General features: G+C 42.8%; 1 protein-coding gene across 2 annotated transcripts in view; it reads left to right on the top strand.

Moving 5' to 3' along the window:
- Nucleotides 1-1,249: 1,249 nt before the first annotated feature.
- Nucleotides 1,250-16,651, top strand: part of rab40c (RAB40c, member RAS oncogene family) — a 24,858-nt gene continuing 9,456 nt past the window's right edge. Inside the window, exons 1-5 of one of the 2 annotated variants that reach the window (XM_005739905.1) lie at nucleotides 1,250-1,539; nucleotides 2,274-2,455; nucleotides 9,356-9,416; nucleotides 14,150-14,210; nucleotides 14,284-14,361. In XM_005739905.1, coding sequence (XP_005739962.1) covers nucleotides 2,314-2,455; nucleotides 9,356-9,416; nucleotides 14,150-14,210; nucleotides 14,284-14,361 — 342 coding nt within the window. In that variant the 5' untranslated portion in view covers nucleotides 1,250-1,539; nucleotides 2,274-2,313. Of the gene's footprint in view, nucleotides 2,456-9,355; nucleotides 9,417-14,149; nucleotides 14,211-14,283; nucleotides 14,362-16,651 lie in introns of both variants that reach the window. The other variant, XM_005739904.1, reaches the window with a different exon arrangement.

Here is a 16,651-nt window from a genome sequence, read left to right as displayed (position 1 = left end):
TTTCGCTTTCAGTTGTTATTGTTTTAAATACTCTTTGTTTATAGGAAATTTAAAAAACTGCGTGTTTTATGAACAGTCCAGCATTTCAGGGAGTTTTGTCTGATGAGTCACATGAAAGATTTGATGCAGTTTTTCATGTCTTTTAATCTGAGTTTAGCCTGTTTTGTCCGAAAATAATCAGAGATTAAACTGAGCCGATTGTCTTTTTTCATACAGAAGGCAAACGGGATTTCCCCAAATCCCCCCATAAAAATGATCTCACACAAACATACGGAGGCCCTAAAGTGCCAATCAAATACCTAATGAATAAAAACACAGAAAAGGATGTGAATTTTGGTGCATAAACCCAGCAACACGTGATGGTGGCAGAATTACAACACATGTTATTAAATGCAGCAAGATGAACATTAACTCTAAGTTACTGGATTGATTTTCCTATTTATTTACTTTGGTGTTTTTCTATTTGACCCCATTCATTTATTTGATTTCTATTCTAAGTAACAAAACACAATAAATACACAATAAATAATATAATACTTTAAATATCTAGTGGTAGTGTCTGTTCTTATCAGACACATTTCACTGTGTGTTGTGCTTGTATTACTATGCATGTGAGAAATAAAGAATCTTGAATCTATATAATATTCCACCTTCCACTTTGTAAAAAAAATTACTTTCTATTAAAAATATCTTATATATCTTCTCTTTATAGTTTTGCTGAACTGCTGAACTGAATAAACAAAGAAATAAGTGGTGGAATGAAGAGAAAATATTAATACATAAATAAATAAGTGGTATGGTGTTATTTATGCATTCATATATTTGTTTATATATTTTTTCTACTCTTTAACCTAATCTCGTTCATATTCATTTTCCTATCGATTTCTTTTTCATACTGCAGTCTGCACGCACTGAAAAGAATACAGAAGTATACCGTTTGTGCATGTATTTATTTCTCGTCCTTCTGCTTGTTTCCTCGGTTATTTTCTGTTTTTCTCACTGACGGGGCGCAGCTTTGATTTGATCCAGTTTATCCCACGTGATGAGAATTTTCTGCCTTTGTTCTGTTTACACTCACAGAGAAATGAATCATCTTTGTTGTGCACATTCTCCCTCAGCGCCATCTGCGCGGCGTTGACAGCACGCGTTGATGGGTATTTCCATTGTCCAATGGAAGCCGCGGCTCGTGTCGGCGCGGACCCAATGGGCGGGGCGATGTTGTAGGTGGGCGGGGACAGCAGAGAGCACGGATCTGTCAGCGCTGAACTCGGTCAGTCGTCGCTGTATCCGCGAGCAGCACTGAGGGGCTTTATGTGTGGTTATGACTGAGGATAATGGAGAAAAATGGCAACAGCACGGACTGAGATCACTCACAGAGATTTGGACTGGACGTAGATGCTCCGCGGCCTTTTGATTCCGCCACAGATGTGGGAATTTTCTGGATTACAGTGAAGTTACTGGAATCTTTGTCATCTCGGTCTGAAGAAAGCCATCCAGGCGGCCTGAAATCACTCAGACTCCAGCTGAAGCCCAGCCGCGGTTAGCTGCCTGTTACAAAGCAACATCGTTGTTTTATTCTGTAGAAAGTTATTCAATAAGCTAAACCTGTGCATGGCTAAAATCAGCGCTTTGGTGTCGTTATATGATTACTGTTTTAGCAGTCTGGGATAGCAGCAGCAGGGATAATAGCTAAGCTAGCTAGCGGGGCTGGGGCTAGCCTGTTGTTAGCCGGAAAGCTGCGCTGAAATGACAACAAAAAGACACACTCCAGGTTTGAGAGTTTGATGTGTCACAAAAAGATCTGCTTTAAAAATAAGCAACAGCTGCTAGACTTAGTTTAAAGTAAGTGCAGACAGTAATCATATTTTCTTGCAACTACAACAATCATTCCACAGCTGCAGTTACACTTTAAATATGTGCTTTAATCTTTAATCTCGCAAAGAAAAGTCTTTTGTTCTTTTTTTTTTTAACATAATTTTAAGTTGTCAGTGCCAGTTTTTCTTCCCTCCCAAAACTATTATTGCTCTTATCTTTAAACAATGTTTTACTTTCCACAACCACATTTTTGGCAGCCAAACAGGACATTCCTCTGAGACTGTGACCCCCTTTTTCCTATTTTTTTTCTTTGCCTGAAATTAAACTACCTACAGTTTTGAAGACTGTTAGCAGGCAAAACAAAGACTCCCAGACCCGCATGCGGAACATTCATGGCATAACAGACTGTGTATCAGGGAATAGCAACGCGTAAGGGTGCTGTTTGGTTTCCCCTTCAGCTTCTTGGAGACTACTCCCTCGACCTCCATGTGAGACAGGATGGGCAGCCAGGGCAGCCCAGTGAAAAGCTACGACTACCTGCTGAAGTTCCTCCTGGTAGGAGACAGCGACGTGGGCAAAGGCGAGATCCTGGACAGCCTGCAGGATGGATCTGCAGAGTCCCCTTACGCTTACAGTAGTGGTGAGTCACTCCCACCTCAGCTGATCGGGCTCCCGCTGGCTCATCACTGAAGTCCTGAACATACAAGCTGCGCACGCCACCACCGCTGCTGCTGTGGAGAGCGTACAATGACACATTCACATACACTGAACTTCACAACACAGCAGTGAGTCAGGCGGTCATGGATGTGTGTGTGCATTGTTGTTGCACATAGTGGATAAACAATGCTTTCTCTGATGTCAGTGTAAAAACAGGTTATTATTCAGTGAGCGTAGTTCCTCTTCTTATTCCTAAACACCTTCAGCGGCGGCCAACTGTGGGGGAAAAACAGAGCCGGCCGTGTTTTAGTTTAACAACATCAGCTGTTTTTGAGCTGCTATGGAGGTCAGAAGGTCTCACCTTCAGTGTAGGAGTTCAGTGAGGTGTAACTGAAATAAATGTCTCTGAACTAACTGCAGCTCCAGAAGTGTGAAACAGACTAAACATGAAAACATTTTTATGACTCATTCATCACCAACAGCATACATGCACAGCTTCATCCGATGGCATTAGTAAAATATAACTGAACAGGTTTCATGTATAAAATGTATTCCTAACTCTCTGTTGCACTTAGAGCATACTGTCAGACGAGTCAGTGGAAACCAGGAGTCTTTAAACAGAAACTCACAGCACGTAACCTGGGATGAAGTTAAGGTCATGACAGTGGCGCCTGTTACACTCACCTTTTTCATCCTTGTCACTGCCACAAGGCACACTTTGGTGTCATTTTGGCCACTCGTGCACCTTTTATGTTTTGTACCCTTCGACACATGCTTCGTGTGGTGAAGACAGGCATGTTTACAAGTGTGGGGTTTTTTTTGCCGTGACTTTAATCATATTTAATAACAGAAGCACGGATCATACAGAGGTGGATGTTGCAATAGACGAGACTTTTGGGGGGGAAACTGTGATTTCTTTGCTCCTGGTTTTGACTTCTTCTACGTATAGCAGCAGTGATGTCAAGGTTTTGTCTGAGTGGCAATGATCAAGAGAATAGTGCAGCTAGAGCAGGGCGATATGGCCAAAAATATTTATCACGATATATATTTGAAAATTTGTGATAACGATATAACTGACAATATAATTGATGCGAGACAAAATACAACTCCACAACTTTACTAGTGCAAAAAAAACCCCATCCATTTATTTTCACTTAAACAAGCAGCTGTTTTTTATGTCCATTAAAGTTATATAAACATTTAACAGTGCAAATGCAAATTCCTTGATGAAAGTTTAACCAAAAGGCATCTCCAGTAGAAATGTGCTGACATATCCTGAGCATAACCATGTATAATATCCACTGAAGTTAAAAAGAGGAGCTTTGCAGCATTAAACTGCAGTGAGCCAAATAAAAAAGTCAAATACGTATTTTTCGGACCATAAGGTGCACGGGATTATAAGGCACATTAAGCAAAACAAAGCAGTCAGATAAATCAAACTTTATTCAGCTCATTCTTCTTGCTTCCTCCACTTCTGTACCATTGATTCATTAATGCTGGATTCTATCACAGCTGCTCTATTCCCATGTTGTTGCAGTATATGAATGACTAACCTCGTGTTGTGGATGGATTATCTCAGTTGTTCTGACTGAAGTTTGGTCCTTTTACAGCATCCTGCCATGCGATTGCATTTGTCTCTAACCATCAGGAACCTTCACGTTAACTTTAATCGAGTGGAAAAAAGTTTCACTGTTTATATTATGCTAACATAGCTGTGTAGCTAGCGATCACGTAGCACATCATTATATAGCAGCTAGCCCAACTTCAGTAACCCTACAAACGTCACTGCTGTTTAGTTTCCTGTCTTTATTTATGTTGGAAGTGACAGCAGAGCTGTACGTTTATTTTTTTCAGAAATCTCTGTCAGAACATGCTATGTCATGTTTAGGTAACTAGCGAAACTAGCGAGCTAACTTCCGCTAACGTCTAACTCCGTTAAATGTAATGAATTCTGTTTTCATGGATGCCTGGAGGTTAAACTTAATAGTTACACCTGGTAAAGCAGCAATGCTGATCATTTTATTACAGATGAAAGAATTTAGACAGTTTTTAACTCAGTGATGCCGCAGTGTTCGTTTGACTTTGGGACCATCATCAGACGGTGACCGTGCGCGTGCCTGGCTGTTATTTGTAGCCACGCAGACTTTCACCAATTACTCACGTGACCCAACCGGTGGTCTTTAAGAAGTATAGCGGGAAGGAGCGCTCAGCCGTCGGGTCTCCAGCTGTCCGTCTGTAATCAAGGTATTATACTTTTTGTGGACATGGTCAGCTGAGGGCTGAGCAGTCATTCCTGTTATCCTTCTTTGAAGAGCGCCACCTGGGGCGTATGCATAGTTGGTGCACTGATCCAATTTATTCTGTTTCCGATACAATGCCAGCGGCTTTGCTTCAGTATCTGCAGACACCAATTCAATACCAGGGTACATTCAATAAGCTGGTATTTCACAGTCAGAAGAAGAAAATGGGAGTCACGTTTTTGTCATTAGAGTCAACTTGATGTTTATTAATGAAATAAATGATAACAAGTAAAGTGAAAAATGCACTCCTCTCAGTGTGAGAGTATCCCTGTTGTTATTTTTGGCCTCATTAGTTTCACGGCTCTCTGTCCCACTGCGAGTGCACCTCCTCGCACACAGAGTGGAGCAGATGGAGACTGGAGGAGTAAACTAGCATGAATCCAGCTGACGACAGCGTGTTCTGTTAATATAGGTGCTATAAAAGCTTTAAACCACCTTTAAAAACAGACAAAGTGACAAACTTTTACATTTAAAAAATCCCGACCATCAAAATGCTTTAAAGCTTCAGATGGAAACGAGCATTAATTATGACTAATTACCCGGTGAGAGTGCGTCTCCGGCACTGTGTCAGTCTGTTAGTCCAGCTTCAACTTTTCATTTACCTTCCAGTTCTTTGTTCCTCGCGCTAAACCCGCCGTCACTTTAGAAGATAAGGAGGAAGAGAATGAGCCGGCCTGCAAGCAGCAGCAGTGATGCTGTCAAGTGAACCAGTCCATCATAATAACAACACAATGGAGGGCTGAGCTTGGTCGAGTCCTGGGGGGATATTTCATTGTTGTGCACTGAAATAAGAAAGGTTTAAGAGCCTCATTTGTCTAACTGATGCGCTGAGGTGTCTTTTCAGCTTTTGTTAATTGTCTTCTCTGCTAAAGCCTGCTGTTATCAGCCATGAAGCATATCTCAGATCAGGGGAAATTATTTGAAATCCTCTTAGAAATTATTAATGCACAGCAGCTGTGCCGCTAACTAGAACTAACGTCAGCCATGTTTTGCTTCTCTTTATTGCCTCAAAGTGAAATCATTTTAAAATGTCGTTAATTACCCGACACGGCTCGAGCCTGCAAAGCAGCCTCTGAGACCGTGTTCCAGCAGTCTGATCATCAGGTTAACTCGTCTAGCTGCTTTCGAGGCTCCTAAACGCTGGAACAGCCTCCTCCTTCTGGCTGGTCGGCTTAAACGCAGTTCTTCCAGCATCACTGGGATATAGTTCAAAGAAATTAGACTAATGACATCCAGCAAGGATGGAAGTCATTTTGATGAATAAAAAGATTTACTTCATTTATCCCCAGATGTTTGGAAATTCCCAGATCTGGTTTTAATGTGCTCGTCACTGTTGTGACCTTCTGTCTTCTGCTTTGTTTGAACGAGAATAAGTTTAAAAAAGGGTTAAACCCTAATTCCTTATTATTTCTTGTTATCATTCAGTTCATAAGGATTGTTTGTAGAGACCCTCAGCATGAACACATGCATAGATTTGTGAACTCCAGTTATCCTCACCAGAGAAGAAGGTTGTGGTATGGATGAAACGGTGGGTTTGTGAACTGTTCGATCTATAATCGGTTTGATAATGAAAACAGTCGCCGTCTTCTCGTGCATCGCAGACATGTCTTTGTATCTTCTGTGCCGTTGATGGACGTCTGATTGTGATCGATAAAGCACACAAACTCTAACGACAGAGCAGGAAATGTGACAGACCGGTCTATCCAGCTGGCACCCCCAAACCCGACAGCCAGCTAATCACAGCCTGAGGACAGCGTTAGCCAATCAAAATCTGTCCTGATTTTCCCTTCTGAAATATTCAGGGTCCTCGCAGGCACTCTAGCCTGCCTTTGCCAGAGGGATGGAAATCAATAGCAGCGCTTCCGTCGGCACAAACATCCCCATCGAAGCTGCGATCCACTCTGCACTCCATATTTAATGAAGCTCTTTGAATTCTTTTGATCTTCCTCTCATCAAATGGGGCTGCTTCCTCTTTTACAGACTGTTTAGGAGCTGGCCTGACAGCAGGGCAGCAACAAACATTCATCTGTCATCTGATCAGCTAGCAACAGCCCTGAGTGGATTTTTTTTGTTGTTTTTTAATGCAAAAACTGCTTCCTTCTCTAAGAAGTTGGGCCAAAACCTCAAAGCTGTTTCCTCTCTGATGGTAGAAACACTTATGATATATACCAGGGTAGGCGTCTGTTCTTCAGTGCGTGCTGCTGGCGTGGTGGTCCTCCGTGTTAATTAGTTCCCAGTCCTGTAATAGGACGGGCATCGACTGCAGCTGGCGAGGCCAGCTCTGATCTGTAAGATGGAGAGAATCTCCAACTAGCAGGTGGAGAACTGGTTTATGTGCTGCTACACCGAGCTCACACTGAGCCAGCAGAGCAGACTCCACCAGCTTCAGTCCACAGTGGACTTGGAGTTTGTCTGATTTATTTATTTATTTTTATGCTCACTGTTGTTGTTTCTGGGAAACGTCTGTTTTTCAAACTGGCTGGAAGTGAAGGGATCAAGTGGAGGAGAGGACCCCCGCCACAGCCAGGGCTTTATCACCTGCAGCTGTTGCAGTGAAACATTTAATCTGGCTTAGAGAGGCTGAAGTGTACCCATCTCCAAACACACACACGAACTGAGGGAGGGTCTCCGTGATGCTGCTGAGTGCCAACAGGCAGCTTCGTCCTGTGGCACGATTCCTCAGATGCTGGGAGATGCAGTATTTATGATCACTCTCTGATGGTGTAAAAAGGAAGAAGGTTCAGGTGAAAGCAGCTGATGAACTGCGCAGCTGGTCCATCAGTGTTTTCCTGCAGTATGGTCAGTGCTGGTAATGTGATATGTCTGCAGGTTTTATAAATGACAGATGGAAGTGCGCATTAAACTGAAATATGATGCATCAAGCTGCATTTTCATTGTGTTGGACTTGTGAATGAGACAGGAGCAGTCTCTGCAGCATGTCGGCTTGTGTTTCGTTTCTGGTGGAAGGAGTTTAACTGCGCAGCGCTTTTAGATGAGGCGCTCTAATTTGCGACCATGTCAAAGCCTCTTCGACGCGGTCTGAGCAAAAGCTGAAAGCCTGAAGCTTCACACGTCTCTCCCACAAAGTGAGTCCGTTCCCAGAATAGAAGCAGTTTTCAGCTGAGACATTAGAGAAGCTATTGATTATCTGGGATGTCCTAAGTGCACCCTGGATATGAGGGGGAAGGAAGCGCTCGTTACGAAGCCCTGCACTCGCTCCGATTCAATTAGGCCAGCCTGAGCTCAGCACTTTAGCCCAGCAGCAGCTTGATGTTGCCGGGAAAATTGGAAGATCTTAGTAATGTGGTCCTGCTAACCGCCGGAGGCTGACACAGTAACATTTGATAGAGCTATTGTCTCTTTCATTAGTGTTAATAATGGCTGTGGATTGAAAATTCGCTGAGCTTTGCCTTAAAGGGCAGCGAGGAAAAGTGAAACTGTGGGAATGTAACGCAGGACTTGTCTGTGTGAATACTTTTACATGTTTCTGTGGTACAGTGAAGAACATTCATGAGAATTTCATGAGTTTCAAAGAGTTTTACTGAGAAACAAAGAGTCCTTATTTAGTGTTCGCCCTTCTTATCAGAGCTCCAGGCTGACCCGTTTGTGTGCTTCTGCTCTTTAAAGGCTGAACATACCAAACACATAACTTCTTCCAGGAGAGGTTTGGTGGCGGTGTCTGAAGTGAGAACTTTCATTATCAAATAAACCTTATAGATCCCCAGTCAGGAAACATCCCTGATCTTTATCCAGTCTGTGGTCAGCCTTTAGGATTATTTTAAACTGTGAATCATGCAAAGCTAATTAGACTCCAGGATAAAACCACAAAAGCCATTTAGTGACACGAGAACCTGTTGAGCGAAAAGATAAACATCTTATCAGAGGTGAGAATCGGAGTATTCAGTGGCTCACCTGTGAGGCTCACCTGTGAGGCCTCAGGTGGAAGCAGGCTCAGTGCAAACCTCAGGAACATGTCCAGACGTGGCGCGGTGGGGTGGCAGGTGTAGCGGTCTGACAGGTTTGTCAGAGCAGAGCTGAACAACAAGGACAGAACAGAACGAGCTGTTAGCTGTGTGTGGCGCCGCGCCACAGTCCGCCTCCATCACAATGGCTAAACGGTAAACGCGGCGTGTAAAGGCTCGTTACAGGTCACACGCAAAAGTTTGTCACGGCATTTTGTGATGGACGGATGAAGGTGTAATGGCTAAAACGTAAACTCAGCTGAAGGATCAGGTGAAGCTTTCAGTCCCAACGTTATGGCAGCACAGCAAAGCGTTAAACTGCCACCTGATTATTTAGGAGTTGATATTTTCTGTTATGCAACTGAAGCCATATGAAATACACTGTTTAGATATAGAATCAGAGCCATGAAAGAGCGGCGTTGTGTTTGTTATCATTCCTAAACACGTGGTTGGGACATTTTTAAAGAACGTCACGGTCGTCTGCGTCGTGTTTCAAGTGTTCATGGTGATGATGAGTCACTTCCTCCAGCCTCTCTGACTGAGTATTGTACTTGATTGATTTTTATCGTTTTCTGTGCTTCTATCTCCCTAATGTCCATCTCTCGCTCTCTTCTTGTCCAGGTATCGACTACAAAACCACCACTATTCTCCTGGACGGCAGGAGAGTGAAGCTGGAGCTGTGGTAAGGACATGGTTTTATTTTTGTATTTTTTCTTGCATCCACTCTAAAATCCTGCAGTATGTGTCTGTGGCCTGAAGCCAGAGTTTGGTCACATTAAAGCAGAAATGGAGCATGCCTTTGGTTTAGTGAGGAATGGGAAAAGTTTTTATTGATAGCAGTTTTTTTTTTTCCTTTCTGTTTTCTGTGTTTGGAAAAACAGTTTTATTGTCTCTAAGTCTGAACACAGAGTTGGAGGGAATAAAGAGAAGAAGTGAGGCATGTGACTCAGTTACTGTTTATCAGAATCAGAATCAGATATGTATCAGTTTATGTAGCTCGTTTAAAAGCAACAGGAAATGAGCCGAAGTGAGGGGAGCAAAGGCAGATTAACATTTAAGGGAATGTTTTTAAATTTGTAAAAATGAACAAATAGAAGAAGATTATATTAAACAGATTAAGTTTAAACTGGAGTAAAAACAGACTTTGATGATGGGTCTGAAAGTAAAGACTCTAAACTTACAACAGCAGGGACGAGGCCAAAACATCACCTGTACAAACTGTGAGTCGTCTGTGGCGCTCCACACCATGCAAAGCATCACACGCTGTGTGGCTAGCATCATCACGCCTGTACAGAGAGTGGGTCAGTAATAGGGCTGCCACAAACGATTATTTTGATAGTCGACTAGTCACCGATTATTTTTGCGATTAGTCGACTAATCAGATCATCATCCATTGGACGTACAGCTTATTGCACCAGCAGCATCTGCTCTTATATAACTATCATTAGCTTACAGCTTTAAGTGTTTAAGGTCTGTGCTAACTAAAAATAAAGACAAGATGATAGTTTATTAATTTTAATGAAATTTGCAGATTGTTTTGGTGAAGTTTAATAAACTCCTTGCTTTCTAAAATATAACAGGACACCGGAGTATATTCTCCAGCGTCTCACACTTCTGATGATCAGCTGTCTGCTTGACAGTTTTAGCTGTGCAAAAACTATAACTTTAATCTCAGCCAAACCGATTTACTCAGGAACAAATAAAATACTAAAGAAAGCCAAACAATAACATTTTTAAGTTATCTAAGTGACTTATATATATATTTAACCTGAGTAGTGAAAGACGGCGGTGGGTTTGAAAACGATTTGCCGGGAGTCCGGTGTTCTCACGGCTCTAGTTAGCCTAGCCCCCGGCTAACTATCGAGCTAGTGGGTAACAGACGTCTCCGAAAACGTCGGAGCGCTTTTGAAAATATGTGGTGTCTTGATAAACTGAGCAGATATTTGAGGTTTACACAGCTACATTCTCGCCTGAAAATGTGTTAAACGTTTATTTTGTGACCCAGAAAGAATAATAAGAGTAAAGTTAAAACTACTAGCTGCCGCCATTGTTGACAACTGCGCTGGGCTGCGCAATGAATTCTGGGACACAGCTTCTTCTTCTTCGGGGTTTAACGGCAGCTGGCATCCTTGTACATGCAGTGCTGCCATCTTCTGTTTCAGTCCGTTATTACACTCTTAAATCCTGCTACTCATTCCTGCGTCCTTTGTGATCTTACAAAGCTTCAAACGACGCGTCGACTATTAAATTAGTCGTCGACGATTTTAATAGTCGACATAATCGTGACTAGTCGACTAATCGTGGCAGCCCTAGTCAGTAATAAGTGGACTGGATTACAGCCTCTGTGTCAAAGTACTGCAGAACCGTCTTCCACCTCGCTTTGTTTACAAGAGCACAGAAACTAGCAGACCACAGAGAACGGGCACTAACGTGAAGCTGCACAATCAAACCAAAGCCAATGAATAGCTAGCAGCCTCCAGGAGAGAGGCAGTTCAGGAGGAAACCAGCTCGCATCAACTCCCATACAGGTGAAGTCATTTCCTTAGGAGGAAGTAAACAGCACCTTCACCTGCCAGTAGATGGTCCAGTAGATGTTTCTGAAGATAAAGAGGAATCTCACTGCAATGAAGACAGCTTTACTGGCACTACAGTCAGATCTGTTTCCCACGCTGAGTTTTTTCTTATCATCTTCCGTGTCTCTGTCACGTGCCCGTACTTTCAGCTCACAGCTTTCATAACTGCCATGATTTTAAAGCTGCAAGGTGCACGTGCACGGTCTCTTTGCACGCTGTCATGTCGGTGACGTAATCCTGTATCTGTGGAGTCGCAGCAGATTCGCGTATTTGTCTGCAGTGCTAGGCGAGGCCTGTTTGGTGGAAGTAGGGCAAGGAATTCGACTCCTGAGGGGGGAACCGATGCCTCGTCTTCTGTGTGAAGAAAGAAGTTTGAAGGCAGCTGCGTGATGCAGGATCTTTATTTTGCTGCCTCAGTCTCGCCTCCTCTCCTCGCTGTTTTACAGTGTCAATATCCCCCTCTTCCTCTTCCTCTTCCTCTCGCTCTTTTTTTTTTTTCTTTTTTTTTTTCCTTCATCCTCGGCGTCCTTTTTTTTCCTGTGTGGTGACTCGGGCTCCTCGGAGTCTCTGGGTTGGAAAACAGCAGATGCTGAAAACTTCTGGGATTATTATTACCATCAAATCCACGATAAGACCAAAAGCACAACATGAAATTGTTTCACCTAACAAGAATCCGTTTGTTATTCTGAGGCTCCATGTTGTCCATTGTTTACATGTCCCCTCATTAGTTTACTGTGACTCAAGCCCACATACGCCGTCCTGGTGCCACGAATGCTCACCGGAGCACCAGACGTGGATTAATCTGCTGCTGAAAATAGTCCCCAACAAGCACAGGGACTATTTTCCTTGGGAAAACCATCAGCATGCAGCTGTTTTATGAACATTTGGGATTTTTTTAGAAGCACTTCAGTAAGGATGCAGTTCGTGAAGTTGGAGGTGTGCAGGCGTAAAGAAGCCAGAAAATGTTTGTGTTTTCTGGTACGCTGCACAACAGATGATCCTCTCAGACGGCAGCACGCGTAGATGGACTGATGCTGCTTGGAAAAGCAGAGCAGCTGTTTTTTAAACCTGAAAAAAGAGATTTTATTCTCATTCCATGTGTCAATCCGGTTTGCATAAGTCTGAGAATCATGAGTTCTCTGGTGTGTACAGCTCTGTGTGAGACTGCAGGCTGAGCTCACGTCTGACCTGCAGAGTATCTGAATAAATAAGTTACTGTGTTGGAGAATAAACCAGTCAGAACTATAAAGTGATTCTGAGTTTGAGCCAAACCCACAGCCTGCACTGATTATATGTAATTTAAACTGCCTTGAGTCTATTGTTATCTTGTGCCCACGGCTCAGACGTCCTTAGATTTACCATATTTTAAGTCTGTGTGCATGCAGTTGTAGGAATGTGCAGTCCTGCTGCCGCTCGCTGTAGTAGGAACTACCTCACAGACACTTCACACAGTGGTGGGTTGGAAATGCAGTGTGTGAGATACAGCGAACGTCACAGGTTTAGATGCAAACAAAGACCCAGTCTGACCACAGACTGGGTCTAAACACTGAAGCCCCCACCACCATCGTCGTGGCTGTCTTTTATTTATATATTGAACCCATGTTTGGATGACAGGGAGCCGTAAATGCACTGATAGTTTTATTATGCTTTTCTACTTTTACTGCTTCTGCACTACAAGCCACGTTCAAGAGCTCACACACACTTTAATGCAGCACTTTCTTCCCTGCTTTTAAGAGCCTGTTCTGTGTCACTCACACTTCAAATCGGCGCATCAGGAGCAATTTAGGATTGATCGTCTTCCCCGGGGACGCGTCTGTATGAGGACTGAGAGAGCTGGAGGTCGGATCTGACCTTCCTGCCTGCATCGGCTCGTTGAGCAGCCTGTTAGCACAGTACAGCCGTGTTATTTGTTAGATAATGAGTATAGTTAACCAGGTGGATTCATCCCCAGTGTAGTTGTTATTGAAGCATTAAATTTGCTTCTGATTTCCAGCTGAAGTTTGGGAGCTGTTTTATAATGCGTCCCTGTGGAAGTCTTGTTGGGCACGCTCTCCATTCTGGGGTTTGTGTCATAACAGTAACTCCTTTCTAACATCAGGTGAAAGAGGAGAAAAATGCCGGCGCGTCGATGTAGAACTCGTGCTTGTGGAGGGGAAGGGTCTGGGCGTGAAACAATGGGAAAGACATTTTTTCTCCCAGAGTAATCTCCAGGCAGAGAACTTGGAGTGGATGTCATCACCCTGGAATGCAGAGTGAAGGGAAAACTCGAATCTTCTCAAAACTTAAAGTGCAATTGTGAAAAAGCCTGAGAGAGATCCAAACAGCCGTTCCCTCAGAGCTCCGTGACCCATTTAAACTTTGGTGCTCTCAGAAGTATTTTACCAGGAAACCATCAAAGTAGGCGGGACCTTTCACTCTTTAAGATGGTTTCAAAATCACTTCAGTGGTGGGAAAAAGTGCAGTCGTTTACTCATTGTATAAAAAATACTTAAAGCGACTCACAACCAAAGACCAAAGCACTCTTATCTTTGATCAAGTTGCACGTTTTGATATAAATTTGTGGCATTTGCGGCAGATCATGGAGGGTTTGGGTCAGAGCGCGAGCAGGCTGAAAGTGTTGTAGATAGAGGGATGAAGGGGATTGAGTTGCATGTTTTTGCCTCAGTTTGGAGGACCATCGCTGGCTCTGCTGAATCTGAAACCCCCAAAAAGAAGTCTGCTCAGATTTCCGTCCTGTTGGCTGAAGCCTGCTGCTTTGTGCTGTTTACCCCGAAAGCAGAAGAGGGATTTATCTGCTTGCAGCTGCACAGACCTGAGTGTTTAATGTGCTGCCTTTCCTCAGGGACACCTCGGGACAGGGCAGGTTCTGCACCATCTTTCGCTCGTACTCCCGCGGAGCTCAGGTGAGGAGCAAACGGCTGCATTCATTTAAATGCTGCTGGAGTTTGCACGCTGACATCGTTTGTCTCTCTTCAGGGGATCCTGCTGGTGTATGACATCACCAACAGGTGGTCCTTCGACGGCATCGACAGGTGGATCAGAGAGATCGATGAGGTGAGCGTTTGAGAGTTTGGCTTTGTTTCTAATGAATCCAGTCTGACCATGTGACCCACACCTGAGTTATTCTCTGCATTAGCATAAAGAGTTTGCACACACTTTGAGCCTGGTTTCTTTTCTACATCATGTCCTGCTGTGTTTAAAATGATTTAGTTTTAATTGATGCTCTTACTTTGATTTCAGATGTAAACAGGTGAGTTATAAAAACATTCTCCTCCTGTACTGTTGTTATGAAGGAGAAATTATCTGTAGAGACAAAACCGTTTCTGTGTCAGGCTGTAAACATGTTTATTTCTGTCGGGAGTCTCTGGGGACTGACTAACTGCTGGAGCCTCTGCTGGACGTTAGAGGAACTGCAGCTTTTCTTGGCCGAGTCCTTTATAGAGATTCCTATAAACAAGCTGTAACACAAACCAGTGAACATCAGAGGAAAAAGGATAAAAAATAATATATGAACATCTAAACGTATATTCAGGCAAATCTGGTGCAACATTTGTTGCAGAAAATTGGTGATCAAATATTTGAATGTAATCAGTTTACAGCCAGCAAACTGTCATCAGTTGTCATCTGTTTATGTTTCGCCTTCCAGAGATTCTTGAGTCGACTATCTCGTTTTTATTTCTGTCCTTAAAAGTGTTTAATTCTGTGGAGGTGGAGCAGGAAAGGCCAAACGGGAACGCACATTCCAAAGGCCAAAAATACCAACACACACACAGACAAAGAGGACATCCTCTTTGTTTCCAAATCAGCAGGAAGGACACACACATACAAAGTAACTCACTGCTTACTCATATATGTTTTCTCAGCATCGAAGTTAAAGTGTAAGATTAAACTAATCTAAGATAATCCCTGCAAGATGAAAGATAAAATCTAATGCTGCAGGAACAGAAGAGGAAAGAAAAAACTGTAACACAGCAAAGTGTGCAGGGATGATGATGCAGCAGGTCCCTAATGACGGACGTTCAGCTTTAAAAAGTTTGAAATATTTAGATTTCCTGAAAGTCTGCAGTGCGTCTAATGCAAGTCCTGAAACCCCCAAATCTGTGATGCCTACAGCTACCAGAGTAGTTATGATAACGTTGTAGACCAATCAGCTCCTGTGCTGTGTGGATTTGCAACTTCTGGGTATGAAAAACAAAAACAAGCTTCTGTTCTGGCTCAGTCAGTCAGCATTTCCTGTTTGAAGCTTTAAATGCTTCTATACATAAATCAGTACATATTAAAGACAGGAAATACTTTTAACAGTTCATCTGAGTGCTGTTTGAGTCTCATTTGCACCAAAAAGCACCGGGTCTAATGAAAAGTCACAGCCTTTAACTTTTGGCTGTGACCACATTCTTAAGAACTGCACAACAGATGCTGACACATAATTTTTCTGAATCCTCTGCTGTGCTTCTGTCTCCTTACAACAGTATTGTCATTTCATCTCATTTTCCCTTTTTTAAAAACTGATCTCAGATTAGAAGTGATAATAACTGTCCTTCTTCTCCTGTTGATTAATGAGAACCGTTCTGGTCAAATAACCTCATCAATGAAATTTAAATCCTGCTGCTGTGAGGATTTACTAAATTGCACACATCATGATTTGCACAGCCAGCAGAAAATCTGTGAATTCAGCCTGCGAGGATGAATCCGATGCATCTGCCACTAAATGTGGTTAAAGAGCGGAGAAAAGTCCCAGAAGGTTTCAATGTGATTGTATTTGCAACGATAGGGCAAAATGAGATAATCTCACAATGTTAAAGAGTCCTTCTAAGATGGTTATCACTCCTGAGTCAGTTTGATTTTAAAATTTTCAAGCATAATGTTTTGAGCTGCCCAGCTAACAAACCGAGAAACTGAACCAATCACCTTCTTCTTCTTCTTCTCTGTAGTAGTAGTGTTCTCTATTTTAACAGGTCAGTTTTGAGATCTAATTTTAAGGGACACCGACACTTAAGAAAAGGATGTGCAAAAGGGGAAAGACAAATACATGTTCCAGTGTTTTTGTTGCTCACTTATAGGTTTGCAAAGTATTTAAATCCAGTTTTCAGTGTGAGTAAAACGCCCAACTAATGTTAGAAGTGTCCTGTGACCAGACAGTGTTATTATATTTAAACGCAACAGCAGGGGCTCAGATGTTAAATATGATCAACCTATCTCTAATGATCGGCTATGTACCACAGGCCTTCAAGCTAGCTGTAGTTAAACCTTTACTCAAAAAGCCATCTCTAGACCCAGCAGTCTTAGCTAATTATAGGCCAATCTCCAACCTTCCTTTCATATCAAAAATCCTTGAAAGAGTAGT

The sequence above is a fragment of the Pundamilia nyererei genome, unplaced genomic scaffold (genome assembly GCF_000239375.1).
Source record: "Pundamilia nyererei isolate P.nyererei 1_Seehausen unplaced genomic scaffold, PunNye1.0 scaffold00095, whole genome shotgun sequence".
In the NCBI taxonomy this organism is placed as follows: Eukaryota; Metazoa; Chordata; class Actinopteri; order Cichliformes; family Cichlidae; genus Pundamilia; species Pundamilia nyererei.
Note: the sequence above shows the minus strand (reverse complement) of the source record. Positions and strands in the feature narration are given on the sequence as shown.